We start from the raw sequence: 21,454 nt of genomic DNA, 5'->3' as shown, positions 1-21,454 counted from the left end.
AAAATCATGTTTTCTAAAATTATTTAATGATATGAGTAAATGAATACAATATAATGTTAAGAAAAAAGCAGTATAAAAGTCATACATAAGTATACATTAAAAAATACATGTATATGATTAAAAGAAAAAATCAATATTGTGAAAAGTTACTTTGGGGAGGTGTGATTTTTTTTTTCTTTCCTTCTTTATGTTTTCATGTCTCTTAGACTTTTCTTATTTTTTAAAAAACTAATCTGTTCATCTCTCAGTATTTTCTACTGGACTGTGGGCTCCTTGTAGAGGAGCCATATTGTCTTCACAGTGGTTCCTTCCATCAGAAACCAGCACAGTACTGATACAAAATAGGAACTCCCAAATGTTAAATCAAGAAAGCAACTGCTTTTGTAACCAAAAAAAATACAATGAATTTTATTCATAAATTAGTTATAATTTATTCAAGGAAAAATTATTTTATGTAAACAGATTACAATCGATTAAACCTAACTGAGCATTTGTCAGTTATTTCTGGAATTTCATGTAAGTTGAAAATCATAAAAGAGGAAGACTATTAACATTATAATAAACTAAAGGAGGTTATATTTTTTAAATATTCTTATTTTATATATTAGTTCTCAGTCCAAAAAGAATTTTAAGTGGGCTAAATAAGAATTTACAATAATAGTTTATATTTATTAAGGGCTTACTATATGTCACATTTTCTTCTAAGTGCTCTAACTCTATTAAGTTATTTAATCTTCATAACAACCCTATATTATTATTCCAATTTCACAAATGAAGAAACTGAGGCCCAATATTTAGTAAAATATATAAGATCACACACTAAGAAATGGAAGATTAAACTCACACCCAAAGAGAATTGACTCTGGGTGGTGAACACATGATGTATTACAGAATTGTACACCTGAAATCTATGTAGCTTTATTAACAATTGTCAATCCAATAAATTTTAATTTAAAAAAAGAAAAAAAACTCAGACCCTCTGGCTCCAAAGCCCACACTCTCAGGGACTACAAAACTGTCTCTACGTAAGTAGAATTTTGAGATAGTCAGAATCAGCTATGTTCTGATTATTTTCAGCGCGATGTGACTTCTTCATGTTCGATAGTCAGCCATTAAGCACAACAAATTAAAGCATGAACCACACTGACCAAACACTGAGTTGGACAATGTTCCTATTTTTGGCCCAACCTTTTTTCAATCCTTAATCTCTGTCATAGCCTTCTCTTCCCAAACGAACACCTGTGTCCTCATGTTCTCTCTGTCCTCAGCTCCATCAACATTTACAAACACGAAAAAACCTTTCCAACTTGTTTGTTCTCAAGTATAAAATGACTGACACGACATTGTTACCCCTTCCAAAGAACTTCGATTTTTAACAAGAAACAGATTCTTAAATCAACAGACCAAATCTCTAACAGTGAAGGTTTCAAAGATTGGCAGAGCTATGAAGGAGATAGTTTGGATACACAGAATTTCCGGTAAATTATATCTACAAAAGAGACTGTCTGGGCTTCATGAGCTTTGGGGTCTACCATTTTCTACCTGTGTGAACATAGGAAATGTAGTTAATTGGGCCTTTTTTTTTAGTTTTTATAGGAGAACACAGTACCTACTTTCCAGGGATGTGACAAGATTTAGTGATAATGCATGTGAATTAGCACCTGCAATCTCTGGTATAAGGTTAATAATCCATAAATTATTTAGTATTCATTTTGGTATTACTGTAAGCATTAACATTAGTGACATTAACATTAATTAACATTAATGAAAAAGAACTGAAGTTAGCATCAGAGAACCTGGATTTGAGCTTTAGCTTTGCCACTTACCAGCCTTGAAAGCCTGAAAACATCACTTAGTCGATGCTGATCTGTTAGGAAAGGCAATCCCCATGGGCTCTGAACACCCTGCGTTCTTACTGGCTGCGCCAAGAATGGAAGACCCTGATGGCTCTTAATGGGGGGCACCATTTCTCAGGGTTGTTTGTGCAAGAAGCAACCTTGAAAGATAAGGTAACCTCTCCACCCAGACCAAGAGCTGGTTTGCTTACTGCTTGCTATAAAAACAACAGATCCCTCTTCCGTAGCACAACCCACTGCACGTACAGCATCCATCTAGGCCCATCTGTGTCACCCCTCGGGGGCTGGAGGCCATGGGGAAATGGGGCCAACATCATGCTCAAGCTCTGTACTATGCTGCCACCTTTGTCTCTGACCTAGGAGTTTTATGTCTTGTGCCAGCAGCATCCAGAGAACAGTAACATGCCAGCCTGATAGCTGACACACAGGGTAAAATCTCAGCGGCTTCCCAGGTCATGACAGACTGAATTTTCTCATTTACCATAGGAGAATAGTACCACCTGCCCTAGCTCCCTCACAGACACACTGGAATAGCTAAGTAAAACATGCGGATGGTCCATTTGTATGTAAGATGTGAGACTAATATGACTAAGTGACTGCAGACCATAGGAGAACCTTGTGTCATAGCACTGTGAGACTCTCAAAATGTAGTAACACTTTATTGTTAATTACCAATCAGCAAGTGAATATTTTTAGGCTCTATCTTAAAAGCACTCCTTGTGGTCTTGGTATCAAGAGATCCCAAATACCAAGAATAATGGCCTATGAGTGATGCACTCCAATCCATGCATAGGTAACTCATAAACTGAAACAAACCAAACGTCTCCAAGACATCAACCTTCCTCTGCTGAAACCACATCATCCCTTTTTATTATCATTTGGATATAAGAGCGAACATTGTCATTTTTCACTTAATAAAATGAGCTTTACACTGTGGTTCTGCATGGCTTTCTGGAAGTACTTCTCCTTTTCCTCTGGACTAAAGACCATGTTGATTCACACAGAAAGCCAGATTTACCCTGATCTTCCTACCTCACATGCATTAAGGCTAAAGAAGAAAACATCTGCTCTGAGACTCAATGCCAACTGCAAAGACTATTGGAAAACCAGAGCCCTTGAGTGGTACAAACACTGGGAATAGCTGGAATCTATCAAGTGATTGCTGGATATGTAATGACCCACATGCTGAAATCTTCAAATGGCCAGATGGGTCCTGCCCAAATTCAGAGAACCACGGAGGGTCATTCAAAATCACTATATCTAGTACCCTTGACATTTACCAAACCGTAAACCAAACCTGGCCCATGTGAAAAGTGATTAAGTGAAAAGTCATTAACACAGCTTTAATATTTCATAAGAAGCCCCTAATTCAAGGGCAGCCTTTTGTTTCAACAGTAAACCAAAATGATCAGAAATCCATATGCATGTGAGCATGATGAATGTTTTATTAATAACAAATGGTCCAAATTGAGATCCAAACACATCTATCTGCAAATGTCTGCTAAAATAGTAGGAAGCCAAAAGGAAATAGTAATTTGCATGAATCAGTTTGCAAGTGAGCTTTTGGGTGTTTCTTGGTTTTGGTTTTGAGGAGTGAAACAAGGAGCTTTTGAGTGGCACTTTTAAAAAATCCAAGAAATGAACAAGAGAATATAGTGCATGCATCTCCCCTTTGCCACTGGACCAGTGAGCACAGGCAAAAGCTCTGGGAAATATCAGTGCAGAGAGACTGTAGCTTTAATTCCGAGCAACAGAATGAAACCTTGAAACAAGCAGTCTCCCTGGCAATCAGAAATTGTGTTTGATAGCTTCTGCTGCTGTTACACTAACATTTTAACCTTGTGTCTGGTCTATTTGCTCTGGTTCAGTGATCCTAGACAGTAGACTTTAATGTGAAAAACAAGTAAACTGCTCAGCATTACTAACTGAACACTACAATAATTTGTTCAAGGTTTGAAGGGCTTCTTTGCAACCTACATTTTCTCATAATAATAGCCAATCACTAGAGTGGAGAAAATGAAGGAAAAAATGAGAGGGAAGGAGAATGAGAGAAAGAAACAAAGACAGCAGTAGCTAAGAAATTAAATTCTTAAAGTACTGTTTTTCAGTTAGTCTTCATAAAGAGAGCCTTATTTTTCATTTCTTCTGTTTACCTTCAGTTTTTTACATATTGATACTATCTTACATAGTCTTCTTTTACATAATTAATTTCCTCATAACTATAATAGTGCATATGTTGCTTCTAGTGCAGATCACTACTCCTCTGAGAAGCAGAGTCACTTCCTCGTCTCCTGGCCTCTGGCACTGACTTGGCCCCCTCTCCCACCCACGAGACATTCAGGTACTCAGTAGATAAACTGCTCAAAAGTGAGGAGGGCAAGTCATGCTGTTACGGGAGGCTGTTCTTCTTGCTGATGCAATGAAGCATCAAAGGTCAGCAAGCTGATGAATATGCAAGCAGGGTTTATTAGTGATAGGTTCTCAGGGAAAAGAACGGGCTTAGCCGAGATGGGGACGGGGTGGGGGAGGAAAGGGAGAGAGGGAGAGAGAACTGTGGGTGAGAGAGCTGGTGCAAAAAAAAGGGCGAGAGAGCTCTTGTCTGGAGGACTTACAGTTTGCTGGGTGGGGTGAGGCAGTTACATATTGATTTGGTGGGAAAAGGTGGTGCATGCTCTTCCACTGGGGGTAGAAGGGGGACCTCCTAAGATGGGTGAAGTTCTGTTGACTCAGATCCTTATATTGCTCAAGACCACCTCTTGTCATCTGTTGTTGTACAAAAAGATACATGGCTGGAGGCAGTTAATCAAAGCTAGTTACCAGCTTTTTCTGTAAGCACTATGGACCCCCTTCCCACCACTCCTCCTTCTCCTACCTATTCTAACTTCTACCTAACAATGCCATTCAGCCTCCCGGTCCATCGGAGGATGAGGACGCTCCACTGTAACCTGCAGTCTGATCAGGCAGTTCAACCCTTCCAACGCAGGAACCAGGAGCTCCTGGAGACAATTCCTCTGTTCCATAGAAGGTAAGTCTGGAATAAAGAGATCCAAGTCTTAACAAGAAGGAAGGAGACCACTGGACGTCCATTTTGTTCTCCACTGGCGTTTTCTATAAAACGCACGTGCACTGCACTTAATTTCCATTGATAAGACTTGCGGTATAGCGGCCTTAGTGAGTGATCAGAAGTTTGTAGGCATGGATTTGTTGCTCTAATTCTTTTTTTGTCATTTATATCTCTCATCTATCACATATCAACATAACCCCAAATTATAGTGTAACCCACCATTCTTAGGCCACGGGAACCTGAATATTCAATGAGGGCTATGAGATGTGGTAAGAAATTCTCAGGCTCAGCCTTCCCCAGCAGCACCACTTCCCAGCCAATGGCACTCATCCCTTGTAGTAAGGGAAGTTGTAGTTGTCTGTCACTGCTCATGAAACATGATCCTCCTGACCCCATCCCTAAGTCCTCATTGCCTTTGGCCCTCAGAGAGTGTACCGCTTGATGCCGGTCAGGCAATGTGTTTTCCACCAAAGTTCAGTAAAAATGACCAATGTTCCCTATACCTTGTCTCTGCCATGATTCACTGTGTTCTGCATGATCTACTTTAAAACCACCCTCTAATAAATAATCTAAATATGATAGCTTTCATTTCATACTATAGCTCCCTTGAGTAGGGGGGATCAGAAAGTATGCCAGTGAAATCACAGAAGCAGGGTTCAAGTCTGGGCCTGCCACTTTCCAGGTGAGGGATGCTGAACAATAACTTTTCTCCATCCCAAGGTGCTCACCTATATGGGGTAATTACCTACATCAAAGGTAGTTGTCAGTGTTATCTGTTAAATTGTCAAATTCCCTCCAACACTGTAAAAGTCCTCTTATCTGACACATTTGGGACCAGAAGTTCATGGGTTAATCAAAAAAGACAGAAATATAGGGAAATCTTATGAATTAATAACATATATCATGATAAGCAAAACAGTGGTCTTCCAAAAATGGCCACCTCCTAATTCCCAGAACTTGTGAATATGTTATGTTACATGACAAAAAGGAATTAAGATTGAAGATGTAATTAAGGTTGTTAATCAGATGATCTTAACACAGGAAGATTATCCTTGATTATCCTGGTGGATTCAGTGTAATCACGAGGTTCCTTAAAAATGAAAAAGGGAGGCAAAAGAAGAACAACCAGAGAGATGAAAGCATAAGAATAATTCAGCCTGATGTTGCTGTCTTTGAAGATGGAGGAATGAAGTCACAAGCCAACGGGTGCAGGGGTCCTCGAAAAGATGGAAAAAGCAAGGAAACGGTCTCTCCCCCAGAGTCTCCAGAAGAAAAGCACCCTACTGACACTTTGAGTTTAGCCCAGGGAGACCTATTTCAGACTTTTGACCTACAGACCTTTTAAGGTAATAAATGTGTGCTGTTTTAAATCACTGTGTTGTGTACTTCATCACAGCAGCAATAGGAAACTAGTACATATATATTTCAGATTAAAATATGCAATTGCTCATTCACATGCCAATCTTTTGATATGGTACCAAAACCTTATATTGGAATGTATATCACAGATTGGAATTACATAAAGTTCTTCTTAATTAAGTCACACTCATATGTTTGGCTACAATATCCGGTTCAGTTTCATAAAGTGAAGCAGATATTTGCTAAAAGACTGCATCCAAATATAAAAATAACTCTTACAACTCAATAAGAAGACAAACAATCCAGCAAAAATAGGCAAAATAGTTAAATGAACATTTCACAAAAGAAGTTATAGGAATGGTCAATGAGCATATGAGAAGATGCTGAATATCATTAGTCAGAAAAATGCAAATTAAAATCACAATGCGATACCATGACACACCCATTACAGTGACTAAAATTTAAAATACTGACAGTGCTAGCAAGGATTAGACTTTTAATTATGCAGTCTTTGAAATAATGTATTTTATCTTTTCTTAGAAGTTACATCAATATTTCAACTGACTCTACAATTTATTCAAGAAGCAAACTAATGGATTTTCCAAGAGAGATTTTACATAATTTTTAAGATTGAAATTATTTTAAGATGTATATTCAAACAAAAAAATATCAGAATAGGCATGAGATTTCTTTCCCAAAATAGTACTTCAGAAGACAAAGAAGCAAGATGAACAGAGTTTCAAGGAAAGAATTGCAGTGACCCACAATTACTGTTCATGTGACAGGGGGAAAAAAATTAAATCATTAAAGAAACGCTGGTGAGCCATGTAACAAAGAAGAGGAGAAAAAGGAGGAAGAGAGAGAGGGCAAGAAGCAAAAAAGAGATGGGAGGAGGAGGAAAGGGAAAGACAGGGATGAAGGAAGGAGAAAGGGACGGAGGATCCAGGGGAGCTGTGACAGTCATGAGCTGAAATAGGAGGATATTTGATATGCTTGTGGTTTGTGTTAGTTTGTGCTGACGTAGATAAATTACCAAGTTCTCTCATTTTATTTTTCTCTCACTTCTCCGTAGTTACAGTATGCCCTTGTCTGATGTTCATGTTCTGTGAGATGATTTCCGTCCAACAGGAGAACACTCTGTCAGTAGCTGCTTTTCTCCTTTTCAATAGTTTTCTCCAGATGGTGGGGATAAGGTGAGAGCTAATCCTGATGCCGCTGCTTGTACCTCATGTTCTTGATGCTTCCTGTGCCTGTAAGAGGCACAAATCTGGCAAGATTTCAGTAATAACTACTTTTAAAGAAAAATGTATTTGTAACTAAACGAATGAAACAGTTCGTTTTGTGCAGAAAATGATGAGCTCTCTCCCACTCCTCAATTCCCACAGAGAACCTCTAAGGCGTTTCCGTTCACAATAAATATGTAGGCTTTGTTTACTTGGTCTGCTCTCATAGTCACAAATATTGATTTATATCAGTAGATTTATTTAAACAGCAAAAAAGAGCTTCCCCAAATGAGCACTTCTAAGCCAAGTTTCTGGCCAGTGGGAATGTTTCCCTTTCATTTATAATTCTCTCCAAACAAGGTACTATCAGGTGAAGTCTAAGGAATAGCAAGCGCAACTCAGCTCACTGTGGCTTTGTATCAAGCTTCAGCTCCAAGAGGGGCTGACTCCCACAACACAGAACCAACAAAAACGAAAGGTTCCATTCCCATTGGAAAGAGTAGCTCCCAGGTCTCAGTGAGCAACAAAGAGAAACAGTACTTCTTGGAAAATGAGGCTTTTTCTATCCCAAGTTTACCTTCAGAGTGTTGCCACTCTGAGCTTTCTTACCATTTTAATCCTCTCGGCTCAAGGAAACCAAAATAAAAAGAATAAACTGGTACATTTGGTAGCTATCTTCTAGACTCTCCTGTTGAGTTGGTCACAGAAGGTGGCCAGGCTCGATTAGGCTAGTGTGCCTCTGCAGAACTGGAGATCCCAGACTCGGGACAGAGCTGGAGCTCAGCTGTGCCAGCCCAGAAGTACAGAGACACTCTGGGCAAAGCAAGCTGGTCTGGGGATGCGTCCTGTACTGTGATCAGTGGCAATCAGTGGCAGGGTTAGATAATTCACTTTCTGCCGTTTTCCATCCTTTTCCCATCCCCTGCTCCTGGACTCACAGGCATCTTCTCCAGTCCCTGGTCAGTTGGTCAGAGCAGCCCTTCCTTCTAGTTTCTAGGACATTATTCCATGACAGACCCTTCCAGGAAAAACATCACAAAAGGTTGGTCCCTGCCTGTTTCTCTGATTTTGCCTTCCCCAGCCCTTCCCAAAGGAAACAGCTGATGACGTATTTACATACAGCCCCAGGTCTGATGTGGCAGGAACAGGAAGTATAGCAGCAGCTTTGGATTTCAAGGTGGTACCTGGACCTGATCCCGTGGCCCACGGACTTAGGATCTGCTGGATCAGCAGGTAAACTGCTTGTCACAGCTTCCCTGCCTGTCCCCACCCCACCCCTGCCCCATTCATTCCCTGCCCTGCAGTGCTGATCCAGACTCTGGGACATAACTTCTTCTTTGATTTTTCCTGTTATATTCCACTGCTCTTTAGGTCCACCTGAGCCCAAGGAAGCCTGATTAGGGCACAAAGATCATGCCAGCCTCTTCTGGGAGACTAGGTACTATTTCAACTCCCTGTCACTGGCTAAGAACCTCATTTAAATTAAATTGGCTTTATCCTTTCCAAAGTCAAGCCTTTCACATTTATTCTGACCTGAACCAGAGATCTCCAATCCTCTATTCTTCTTCAGAAAATGTTGTACTGGCTGGGAAACAAAAATCAGATACTCTACAAACCTCAAATCACTCACGTGATATAATCATGTCACGATTAAAGGAGGGTACCTACAATAAGAAATCAGTTTTCTGTGAATGAGGAGTCTGAACCCCACGTTGAAACAGGGTTAGTAGTGTAGATGGCCCTCAATGAACAGGGAGCACATATACATGAAATCAAATGCCTGCTTGGAAAATATCCACATGTCAATTGTGTGATTAATCAGCTCCACATAAAAGTCACATTATAAATATCATTATATATGCTAAAGTTCAAAAAATATGGCCCAATCTAACATGCAGACTCACATCCTTTGCTGAATGTTAAATCATGATTTCAAAGGGCTCGCACTTCTTCTCTCTTTCCCGCGTCCCAGGATGGTTTTCAGAGTTACCCATTTGCCCTTGGCAGTGATGAATGGAGTGTTGTACTAATGCTGCATGCCACCATTATTCATGTCCCATCCTGTGTGCAGGACTTCCAATTGCAGCATCCTAGAAGCAGAAGCAAAAACTGTATTACAGAAGAAACTTTCATCTTCCTTATTACGATACCTCACAAAAGGCAGGCTTTTCTATTAATCTCGGGTATCGTCTGCGATTGGGGGGGCGGGGAGGAACCAGCCATTCACTGGTCATACATGTGCAGGGCCCACATCCAAGCAGCGGCACACAGAAATGGAATGTGTGGTCCTTGGGATGTATTAACTGCAGCCTGAAGAAGCTGAGCTGATAATCATAACAGTCCACTGCCACATCCTTAATCAGGCTCTTATGGGTGTAAATCAAGAATCCCACTGGAGAGAATCTGTTTCCCAGAATTCCTCACTGCCAGGACCCAGGTGAGCTCTGCTGAATGAAAAGTATTCCAGCATATTCTACTTCTTTCATTTCAGCCTATTATTACCCAATGCACACTTATTCAGAAATGCGCAGGATTTGCCAGAGTCATCTCTTTCTCCTTTTTTAGTTCTTAAAGCAATACCCAAAATAGGGTATTCAGTTACACAAATTATATCTGAAGGATATTGGCCAAAGATATATTGTTCAATATGTATAATTACAGCAACTTTTGTCATAATTAACAAAGAGGCAGAACAAGTGACAAGCCCATCATAGCACAATAAAAGCATCAATTTGGATTACAAGATAGTCTATTACTGTAGTTGATCATGGTTTCTATTAAGTCTTAGAACTGCAAAGGTTGTAACTTTGCCATCTGCCATTTCATCAAATGGTTTATAGGAAAGCTTCTGGCCTGGAGGAAAATTGTAATGCAGCTGCAGGCTGCTTGCATCTCTCTTTTTAAATTGAGACCTATCAAAAAGTCTAGGATCCAATCCAAACTGTAGGAAAAAGGTAAACGACTTTATGTAGTATAGTGCCCACAAACCCTGGAATTCACAATTGTGAAAGTTCGACCATGATTTATTTTGAACTGGCTGTACAGGCATACCTCATTTTATTGTGCTTTGCTTTATTGTGCTTCACAGATACTGTGTTTTTTATAAAAAAAAAACCCTTAACCAGCAAAAAGATTACGACTCACTGAAGGCTTAGATGATGGTTAGCATACTTTAGCAATGAAGTATTTTTAATTAAGGTATGTACATTGTTTTTTAGACATAATGCTATTGCACACTTAATAGACTATAGTACAGTGTAAACATAACTTTTACGTGTACTCGGAAACCAAAATTGTGTGGCTGGCTTTATTGCGATATTCACTTGATTGCACTGGTCTGGAACTGAACCTGTAATCTCCAAGGTATGCCTGTATACTGGGCACTGTCCTAGCCACTGGGGATACCTAGATAAAGGAAATATAGTGAGACCTGGCCCATTACCCTACTAAGAAGTCTTTACAATCGCTCTCTCCACATAGACACAGCAAACCTCTCACCAGGTTGCCAACACTGGAAGCCACTACCCAACCTCTTTATAGCTGTGGAGACATTATGAGAGGAGGGTAGAGGCAGGATCATTGCTCCTCCATCTGCCCTGGCTCTCCTTCGACCTCCTTTCCTGAGTCCCCAGTAGAGTTTGTCCTCTTAGCCCAAGACTAACTCCTAGAGTATAGACAGATAGGAGAGAGCCATGGGTCCGTTCCCAGATTATATAAAAACCAGTGTCTCTAAACAGGCAACTTCAAAGTTCTTTAAGTGGCTTAGGTTTTACTAAGTAAAGAGTCTTTGGGGCGGCCAGTTAGCTCAGTTGATTAGAGCCCAGTGCTCTTAACAACAAGGTTGCCGGTTCGATCCCCACATGGACCACTGTGAGCTGCACCCTCCCCAACTAGACTGAAACAACTACTTGACTTGGAGCTGATGGGTCCTGGAAAAACACACTTAAAATAAATAAAAGTTAAAAAAAAAAAAAGTCTTTGTAGCCCTAAGACTGAAGAGAAAATAATCAACTACAGCTTCAACTGGTCTATTTAAAAAAGAGTCAGAGCCAGAGAGCAAACAGGTAATTACTTATCTATAGTGCCAGGAACTGACCATTTTCTGACAATAGGCCCCCTTTTCTCAAGAGCTAAGGATGGATCCATTCCGTTGACATCTGAGGAAAACTTGGCTACACCACCTCATGGTGGGGTATTGTCAGAAGAGATCCCAATTAATGGAAATGGCCGATGAACTTTAACAGTGGCTTCCTACTCTATCCTTTGATCTCCTTCTCTATAAAAGCTATAGTGTGTGTGTGTGTGTGTGTGTGTGTGTGTGTGTGTGTGTGTACACAGAGGAGAGAAATTAAAACAAGCTTTTAGAGTCTCTATTCCTCCAATCTCGTAGTCCAATCAGTGAGATAGACAAGTAAATTGCAGTAATTGCAAGACTGTATTTAAGTTCACACAGCAGATATGTCGTGTGAGCACTGAGGAGGGCATGGTAAACGCTGTCCGGTGAAGGCAGAGAAGGCTTCATGGAAGAGGTGATGACCAAACTGACTTCTGAAGGATGAATAGGAATTTCCAGATAGGCTGTCAAGGCCATTCCTGCTTTGCTTAGGTGAGTAGTCCTCAACCTTTAGTAATGGAGAGTTTGTTAAAGCACAGATCGCTGGGCCTCACTCCAGAGCTTCTGACTGAACAGGTCTGAAGTGGGCCCACGTATCTGCATTTCTCACAAGTTCACAAATGATGCTGATGCTGAGAACTGCAACTACGGTGAAGGGTGAGGGGAAGAATGTAAAAGATATGCTGGGAAATAAAGGATCCTAAGGGATCCATTCACTATCTGGACGATGAAGACTCCTAGACAGGTCTTTAAGCTACAAAGTACAAAATCGTATTTGTGTTTGAGGAGGACAACTCTGGTGGAAGTGTAGAGGGGACAGGTAGTTCTAACATGGTTCCACTCAGCCACTCAGGAAATGATGAAGTTACAATAAAAGCCCAGGGGAGTGATGGGAATGTCGGGGATGGATCTGGGGTTACTTATGTGAAAATGAGAACAAAAGCCTGTTCTCTTGAGCAATCCTCTCAAAGGGGGGAAATAAATCACTGTCTCCTTTGCCTCCAGAAACTGATATTTGCGCTCTTTCCTTATTAAAAAATGCATGATGTATCTTCTGGGAAAGGACACACAGATTTTAATATTATTTACTTAACAGCCAAAAAAATTTGTTCATTCATTTTTCCAAGAAAAAGGGAAGCATCCTTATTTGGTAAAGTGAGAGTAGCCTGTGGGTCTTCCACATGCATCTCTATGACGTACAAGGCCCTGAGTTGAGGGTGCCTGGGAAATGAAAGGGGTAGGGTTGGGAGAGCCTGTATGTTCACCATTTGGGCAGAAGCAGACCAGAGAAGGCTGGAGTAGCACAGGCTAGTGATGTAGAGAAGGCAAGAGTGGCAGAAATACCAAAAGCTGGTGCTTCTACAAGGAACAGAATGGAGATTTCAAGGAAGCCTGAGAAATATTTTGTAGGTAACTGAAATTCCTGCAGACTATACATTAGATGAGGGAAATACAAAATATTAGCAGTAACATTAATAAAAGCTAACATTTATTGATGGTTACTGTCTTAGCCTGAGTTCCCCCAGAAACAGAGCCTGAGACAAAGTCTCACATGCGTTGATTTAGGAATGGGACCCAAGGGAGCAGGAGTATGGAAGACGGGAGTGGCTTGGGAGCCAGGGAAGCCAATCCCACGCTGCGGGATAGAACCGACCACCACTCTGGGCCATTGCTCACTCCATCCCATAGGATCTAGTTTGCAAAGTGCTTCTCAGGACCATCTACCCAGGGAAAAAAGGGGGCAGGATTCACCCACGGACTGCCTTCTAGTGGTCAAGGGCTGACTCACAGGACAGTAAATCTCTTACACTTCTGAGTTGCATACACAGGAGTGCCCACACAGAGAAGCCCTGAGCAGAGACCGGGAAGGAGATTTCAGGGTGCACCTGCACCATGTGTCAGCATCAGAGGTAAGGCCAAGAGCGTATGTGATGGAATGTGAAGCGCCCAGTATATTTGCCAAGGGCCAGGTCCTGGGCCACAGGCTTGGCATGTGTTCTTTTATTTAACCCGTACAACAAACCTGTAAAGCAGGCATTGCTATACCCACATTACAGATGAGGAAAAGAGAGTTAGAGGCCCAAATGAGAGAGCTGGAAGTGGCAGGGTCAGAACGTAAATCAACTTCTTCACACTTAACTACAACATTAGGGTGTACCCAACATATCAAACTAGATGATAACTTGGGAAGTCAGTTGAGGAAGCCATATCAACAGACTTTAAAATACTTATTAATGTTATTTCTATCCTAGAAATCTAACTTAAAGAAATAATCAGAAATGTCCACAGATCAATGTTTATCCCAGTCTTATTTATAATGGATAAGATAGATAGATAGATAGATAGATAGATAGATAGATAGATAGATAGATAGATAGATAGATGATAGATAGATAGATGATAGAGACAGATGATAAATATTCAGATAGATGTATATAAATATATGGATAATGGCATATCATGCAATTATTTTAAATGACTATGAAAAAAACATAATAACATAGAGAAATTCTTATGATATGAGGTTAAGAAAAATATATACTGTGCCAGCCCGGTGGCTCAGGCAGTTAAGAGCTCCGTGCTCCTAACTCCAAAGGCTGCCGGTTCGATTCAGTGGGCTCTCAACCACAAGGTTGCCAGTTCAATTCCTCGACTCCCACAGGGATGGTGGGCAGCGCCCCCTGCAACTAAGAGAGAATACCGCACCTTGAGCTGAGCTGCCGCTGAGCTCCCAGACGGCTCAGTTGGTTGGAGTGCATCCTCTCAACCACAAGGTTGCCGGTTCGACTCCCACAAGGGATGGTGGGGTGCGCCCCCTGCAACTAGCAACGGCAACTGGACCTGGAGCTGAGCTGCGCCCTCCACAACTAAGACTGAAAGGACAACAACTTGAAGCTGAATGGCACCCTCCACAACTAAGATTGAAAGAACAACAACTTGACTTGGGAAAAAAAAAAGTCCTGGAAGTACACACTGTTCCCCCAATAAAGTCCTGTTCCCCTTAAAGAAAAAGAAAAACATATACCTACACAACATATAGCATGACCTTGACAACATACCAAATATAAATACATAGGAGAAAAGACTGACAGGGAAAGCCAAGATAATACTAATTAAAATTTTTTTCCTCATACTTCTCCATATTTTTTAAATTTTCCAGAAAACACATATTACTTTTATGATCAGTGCTATTTTTATGTTATTTTAACATGCAGCGGGTGAAGTGACTATTACCCAGCAGGGGCTCCGCACTGATGCCCAAGGCCCCCTGCAGTACCAACTGAGTTGAGCAGTCTGTACGCATCACAGCAGCTGCCGCCACTGCTGTCACTGAGGGAGCATCCTTTATGGCTGAGAAGACTACCTATGTGTCCTTCACAAAACATCTCCAAACACTGTTCTTGGAACCTAGAACTGTCTCTCTACTCCTAGGCTCCAGAAATATCTCTGCCACCCCAAGCTAGGCATCCATGCAGCCTGCCCACTACTCTTGGCATCCACAGTAGGGCTAACACTCCTGGAATGCGTGTGTAGGAGAAGAACTGAAGTGGGGGCAGCCCGGCTGCAGGTCTGGCCTGTCAAGATGAGCTCTGTCCTAGGCAAGGCTAGAACTCTGGCCTTCCCTTAAGTTCCGGGACTCTTCCCGGTGTCTAGAGAAGATAAGAACATGGGAGGGAAAGAGGGCATTGAGTCTGCACCTTCTCCCCCTTTCCCAGTTCCTCCAGTGGTCCTTCTACTTTCACACCCCAGCCTGCCCAATTTCTTCATTCCCCATGGAGAGCATCTTATATCAATAGGATTTCCCACTTCTGAGCCTGCCAATTAGTCTCTTCCTTTTTGTGCTCTTTTTAGGAATAGAGGTGCCCCTTGCTACATCTCTCCCATAATTGCTGTGTGCCCATTTCCAACATTATTTGATCTTCGGAATCTATTCTCTCTACTTTCCTTCTGGGAATAATTCCTGGAGACCCAAACCTAGGAGAGTACTGTACTCAGACTGGTCACAACCCAGTGCTTCACATTCACATTTCAAAAGGTCACATGTTTCCCTTTCATCTTTTAATAAAAAGTGGGAGCTATTTCAGGGAAGACAGAGTTGCTTGGCAGGGTGTCCAAAGGAAGAGACAAGGCTATAAATTCTGGCTATAACCTGAAGAACATTTGCAGTTCTATCTTACTCTACATTATCAGACACCAAAAGACAGTTTAATGAGGGAGTCGTTTAGAGGAAAGCCTGAAACGAACGGTTTGCTATTTTAGTGGCTATATAGCATACTCGTACTTTAAATAGCATTCCTATGTATCCACAGAATTTCACATATTATGGGGTCCACCTTCCCTAAAAAGATGTGAGACTAACATACCCAGCATCCTTTGCAATGATGTCATGGTAGATGTTTCACAATCCGCTTTCCAGGGAGGTAAAAAACCCCGATTTGTAGCATTTGCCAATTTCTATGGTGTGAATACTCCTACTATGCCTATTTCAAGTTACCAACAGTTTAAAAACTGGCCTATAAAATCCTTAAAACTTAACAGTCAGCTCTCATAAGCTGATTTGAGCTAGCTTCAACACACCACTGCACGGCGTGTGCCTTAGTAGATTCCATAATCATGTGCACCTGCATGAAACAAGCTTTGAAGGGACACGAGAGAAACATGAGGAAGCATGATCCACATGGACTCAGGGCTTTTGCAGTGTGGCAGAGGAAGTGTCCTGTTTGGAGTGCAGAGGACACGGGGGTTCTAGTGTCCTGTCCTTGCACCAGAAGGATGAGCTGCTATGTCTGTTCGCACAGCCGTGGCAGCAGGGCCATGCCTGGAGCAGATCCCAAGTGTGTTTGAGCATTGTTCCTGACTACAGGACATCCCATCTGTGGGAACAGAATCACAGAGAGAAGTTTCTAGGCTCTCGGCATCACGTGGAGAGGTGCTGACTCGGGTAATGGATAGCCATCAGCTGTGGCTGATTGACCGACAGCTGTAACCAGGTAGCCAATTAGCCACTGATATAACTGCGCGGCTGCGCTGGTTGGAGAGTCGAGTCGAGAGAGTCGGGATTCAAGTCGAGAGTCGACTCGGTTGGTTGGCAGGCAGAGAAGCAGACAGCAGGTTGCAGGTCGTGTGACTCCAGCCTCCAGTGAGACTATAGTGGTATGACTCCCCTACCTGTGGCTCTGTGGGTGTCCCTTTTTGGCCTAGCCATATCCTGCATTATTATGTGGGGAGACCCCGCAGGCTGCCCCGCACAACAAATGGCAGAGTGAGCAGGGTCTCCTGCATGACAAATGGCGCAGCGAGCAGGGTATGGTGCCGAAGCATGGTGGAGCAGTTTGTGCGTGTAAAAGTTCAGCTTCGGGAAACCCGTGAGGAGCGACACCAGGAACGGGAGGCATGGTCTGCCTGAGAGACTCAAGCCTCCAGCTGGCTCACCACCCTCTTGGCCATGGAAGGTGTTGCCTTCATTTTGGTGATCTGCTGCGGCCTAAGGCTCCGAGGTTGTGGACATCTTACATGGAGGCCTCCACCCACTCAGACCCCTGGCACAGCGAGCAAGATTCTGACCAGGTAGGAATGGAGTCTGACTCTGGGCATGAGGACGTGTGGCCCCCACACAGTGTGTGGTGCCCCGTGGCCACTGTTCTCAGGAGTTGGACCCCCCCCACGGAGGGGTGAGAGGACATGGACAGCTCTCCGGCCAGCATGGAGAGGACCCTGCAGGCTCTAGCTGAGCAGTTGCTGGAGGAGGAGAAGGCTACAGCCAGCCGCGTGGGCTGGATGTTCCTCACAGCCTTGAGTCCCAACACGGAAAGTGCGCTTAATGAAATGGCCCAGGCGCCGGACCAGGTGTCCCGGTTGGAAGCGCTGGAAGCTCAGGTCCACCTGTGAGAAAAGGGGCCCCACAGTGGAGGGAGAGGCGGAGGAAGCAAGTGGAGACAATGTAGCTCCCAACCCCCAAGCCCGGCCAATCTGGAAGCAAAGGGTAAAACATGAGCAACCTTTGGGCCCCGGGGGCATTGCTGCCGGCAACCCAGCTGTGACTGAGTTCACAACCTATACCCCTTACACTCCCACTGAGTTACAGGAGCTGGGGAGGCGGTACAGACAGAGCCCTGGAAAGCCAGTCTCGGCTTGGCTACTACGTTTATGGGATGAGGGAGCAGACAACATTCTCTGTTCCCCAGGCGAGATGGAAAAGCTAGCCTTCGTGACAGTGCATCCATCCCTGCGACAAAGGTTACAGAACTGCCATAGGTTGTCTCAAAACCAAGGCAACCACTCTCTAATGGAGTGGCTCACTGCTGCGGTACGCACAGTATGGGGAGAGGCTGGTGAACTGCCAGACACTGTGAGTCAATGGCAGTCATATACGGAACTTACTCAAATCATCCGGGAAATGGGTATGAGACGTGCTATTTTCAACCCTAATATGCAGGGGCCGGATGACAAGCTTTTTACAACCAGCATGAGAGATCTGGTTTTGGATACTGCACTTGCAAGTGTTTTTGGATCCTTGGTTGCTATTCTTACACCCTACGTGGGGCGACGGATCCATGAAGTTACAACTGCCATGGCTACCCTAGGGGATGTTGGAAGCCGGAGGCGAAGGAAGTTAAGACAGGAGGTCCGCGCAGTTGAGACCTGGACACCCAAATCAAAAGTAAAGGGGCGAGGTCGCGCGGGCCTCAGAGAGTAATACGCACACAGATGTGGCGTGATCTCATGGCAGCAGGGGTCGATGGGGGAAAAAATAGACCGACAACCCAATGCACTCTTGGTGGAACTTTGGAAACAGCTGGCGTCCAGAACAGCAGTTCCAGAGAAGCCGAAAGGAGAAGTCTGGGAAAGCATGACCCATGTCCCTCCAGGACTTCATGCGGCCACTTGAGGCCGACTCCTTTCAGCTTGATTAGGGGCCAAGGTACCCGGTCAGAGGGGACAAGCAGGGACGGGAGGCCCCACGTGGAACTGTCCATACATTGGTCCCCTTCTAATGTGCACAGGGTTTTGGCCCTAGTTGACACTGGCGCAGACTGCAGTCTTGTTTATGGGAACCCAGAACTGTTCCCTGGACCAGCAATCTGCATTGATGGCTACGGGGGAAAGACTGTGACTGTAAAAGCTGTTTCCTTACCACTGGGTATAGGAAGGCTTCAGTACCTACAAGGTGTATGTCTCCCCTGTTCCGGAATATATTCTAGGGTGGACGTGCTACATGGCCTCAGCTTACAGACGTTGGTAGGAGAGTTCCATCTCAGAATCCAGATAGTGAAAGCGGTGACACGCGGGCATGCTCACCACCCTCCTCAAATGTTGCCGCAGCCCCGACGGGTGGTTACAGTGCGACAGTACGACATGCGAGGAGGGCAGGAGTTGACTGGTGGTACCCTAAGAAGCCCAGGAAGTCTGGCTATGCCCAGAAGGACTGTTGGTGCCCTGAGAAACCTTGGCTGTGTCCAGAATACTGCATTCACCTCCAGGTCCTCGCACAGGGCCCCTTGCGAAAGACTCATGTCGCGTAGATTGTGAGGTGAGACCCTGCAGGGGTGGAGTGTGGGGACAGAGTCCCAGAGAGCAGTTTCCAGGCTCTCGGCCTCACATGGAGAGGTGCTGACTCGGGTAGTGGATGGCCGTCAGCTGTGGCTGATTGACCAACAGCTATAACCAGGTAGCAAATTAGTCACTGATATAACTGCCGCGGCTGCACTGGTCGGAGAGTCGAGTCGAGAGTCGAGTCAGTTGGCAGGCAGAGAAGCGGACAGCAGGTTGCAGGTCGTGTGACTCCAGCCTCCAGTGAGACTATAGTGCCACCAGCGAGACTATAGTGGTATGAAGTCCCTACCTGTGGCTCCGTGAGTGTTCCTTTTTGGCCTAGCCATATCCTGCATTCTTATGGGGGGAGCCGTACTAGAGACCCCACAGGCCGCCCCGCATGACAAATGGTGGAGCCAGAAGGGTCTCCCGCATGACACCATCCACCTGGAGATTCTGTGAATTTCCTTATATTCTTTAATAAATCCCTTTTGTGCTTTGACTGCATAGAGTGCAATCTTTCATTTGCAAATAAAAGCCCTCACTGATTCTGTTTGAGGCAGAGATACTGGTAAGCAGAATTAAAGACTGCTTCCATGAAATCTGTCTTTAGTTTGATTTTCCCCAGGGGGTGAGTTTCATTCAATCCCATGTGCTCCCAGATGGTAGCAGAGGTGGACAGAAATCACTGCAAACTTGGACCACTCTGCACCCCAAGATGTGGGAGGGGTGCAGCTAATATTGCACAAAGAAGCATCTAATAAGAGTCCCAAGAAGACGTGGGGAGAGTGAGGAGTAATTCCCTCCACCTCAGCAGTGTCAGTTCTCACATTCACAAAAAAAGAAAAAAAAGAAAAAAAGGAAAATAAATAAAAAATAATATATATATATATATATATATATATATATATATATATATATGAAAAACTCCTCTGACTAGCAACACAGGAACCATGGCAATTATGCATCATGTACATTTTGATAACTTCTAACAAATAATTAATTCATCAAACTTAAAATATTGTTCTAACTCTTAATGGACTACCTGCCTCCAGGATACCTAAAATTCTTGTTAAAAATTATTTCTGCTTTGCCAGATCTCCTGAATCAGAAATCAGAAATTTACATTTTCAACTTGTGTTCACAATGTTTGAGAAGCAGACATTTTTGACCAACATCACAGAAAACGGCACTCCCCCCCTAAAAAATATATATATTACAAACTGTAACAGAAAATGCTAGGTATATAATACAAAATACTACTTGGATTGATACTAAAGCCCACATCTCTTCATAAGCAATGTATTCATTAATTCCTTTATGCACAAGTCCCTTCAAATAACATTTCTTAGGCCCGTGCTTTTGCTTTGTGTATACACATATTCAACAGGACACTGATAGGTGCAGGATGCAGGTATGTGTTATCAGGCCTGTGCTTGTTTTTTCTGCAAAGCAGAGATGTCTACTGCCTAGGAATCTGGGGAGTAGAGCTCTCTTCCTCCACACTCTTTATATTTTCGCTCCAAAGCGCAAGAGCATGGCATCTTTTCACATAGGAATAAATGGGATGCAGAAAGTTTCTCTTCCATTCACAGTGTCCCTCTACCATCTGTGCGTTGGCTGTCTGGCTCTGTGTCTCTCCATATTGTGCTATCCTGAGACTCTGTCCAGAACAGAGAGCAGTAAATCAAGTCTATCTCCAAAAGCCACACTGAAGAGTAAAACAGACTCAGATAAAAGACTGTGCCTTTGCTGAAGACTGAGGACTGCCAGCCCCACCAGCTAAGGTAAGACTGATTGATGCCTTTCTAAAGAAATGTTGTACGGATTTCATTTCCCAGCTTGCCCTCAGTGCCCCCTCAGATAAGCTTTTTTCATGCCTTTCTGACATTTATTCATAAGAATAAACAAATTGTTTGATTTTTCCAGATTTCCCTTTCAGTGACTAACCTAGAAAACAAAAGATTTAAATACATAATTTCCAGCCTTCAAACCACTGGTTGCAACTGCAAAGAATAAGAAATGAACAGACTCTATTCTGTAACCAACCAATGTGTTTACCATTTATTATTATGTCTTATATGCCTAGCTACAAGATTCCTGCCCTCAAATCTCAAGGACTAGATCAGGGCCTATCAACCTCAGCGCTACTGACATTTGGGGAGGGATAATTCTTTGTTGCAGGGAGCTGTTCTGTACATTGGAAAGTTTGGGTAATATCCATAGCTTCTAATCACTGGATGTCAGTAGCACTCCCCTCTACAGAGGTGCTAAACAAAAATATTTCAAACATTAGCAAATGTCA

The 21,454-nt window shown here is 43.2% G+C and overlaps 1 protein-coding gene across 1 annotated transcript in view; it reads right to left on the bottom strand.

The window, feature by feature from the left end:
* Positions 1-385: 385 nt before the first annotated feature.
* Positions 386-21,454, bottom strand: part of LOC308504729 (uncharacterized protein) — a gene marked incomplete at its 5' end in the record, with an annotated part of 64,957 nt that continues 43,888 nt past the window's right edge. The window contains 2 exons of the mRNA XM_081065913.1: positions 386-4,887; positions 9,407-9,592. Of these exons, the coding sequence (XP_080922039.1) occupies positions 9,529-9,592 (64 nt within the window). The 3' untranslated portion in view covers positions 386-4,887; positions 9,407-9,528. The remainder of the gene's footprint in view (positions 4,888-9,406; positions 9,593-21,454) is intronic.

Source organism: Rhinolophus hipposideros (genome assembly GCF_964194185.1).
Source record: "Rhinolophus hipposideros genome assembly, chromosome: 11".
Taxonomy (NCBI): Eukaryota; Metazoa; Chordata; class Mammalia; order Chiroptera; family Rhinolophidae; genus Rhinolophus; species Rhinolophus hipposideros.
This window is presented reverse-complemented; position numbering and strand designations above follow the sequence as displayed.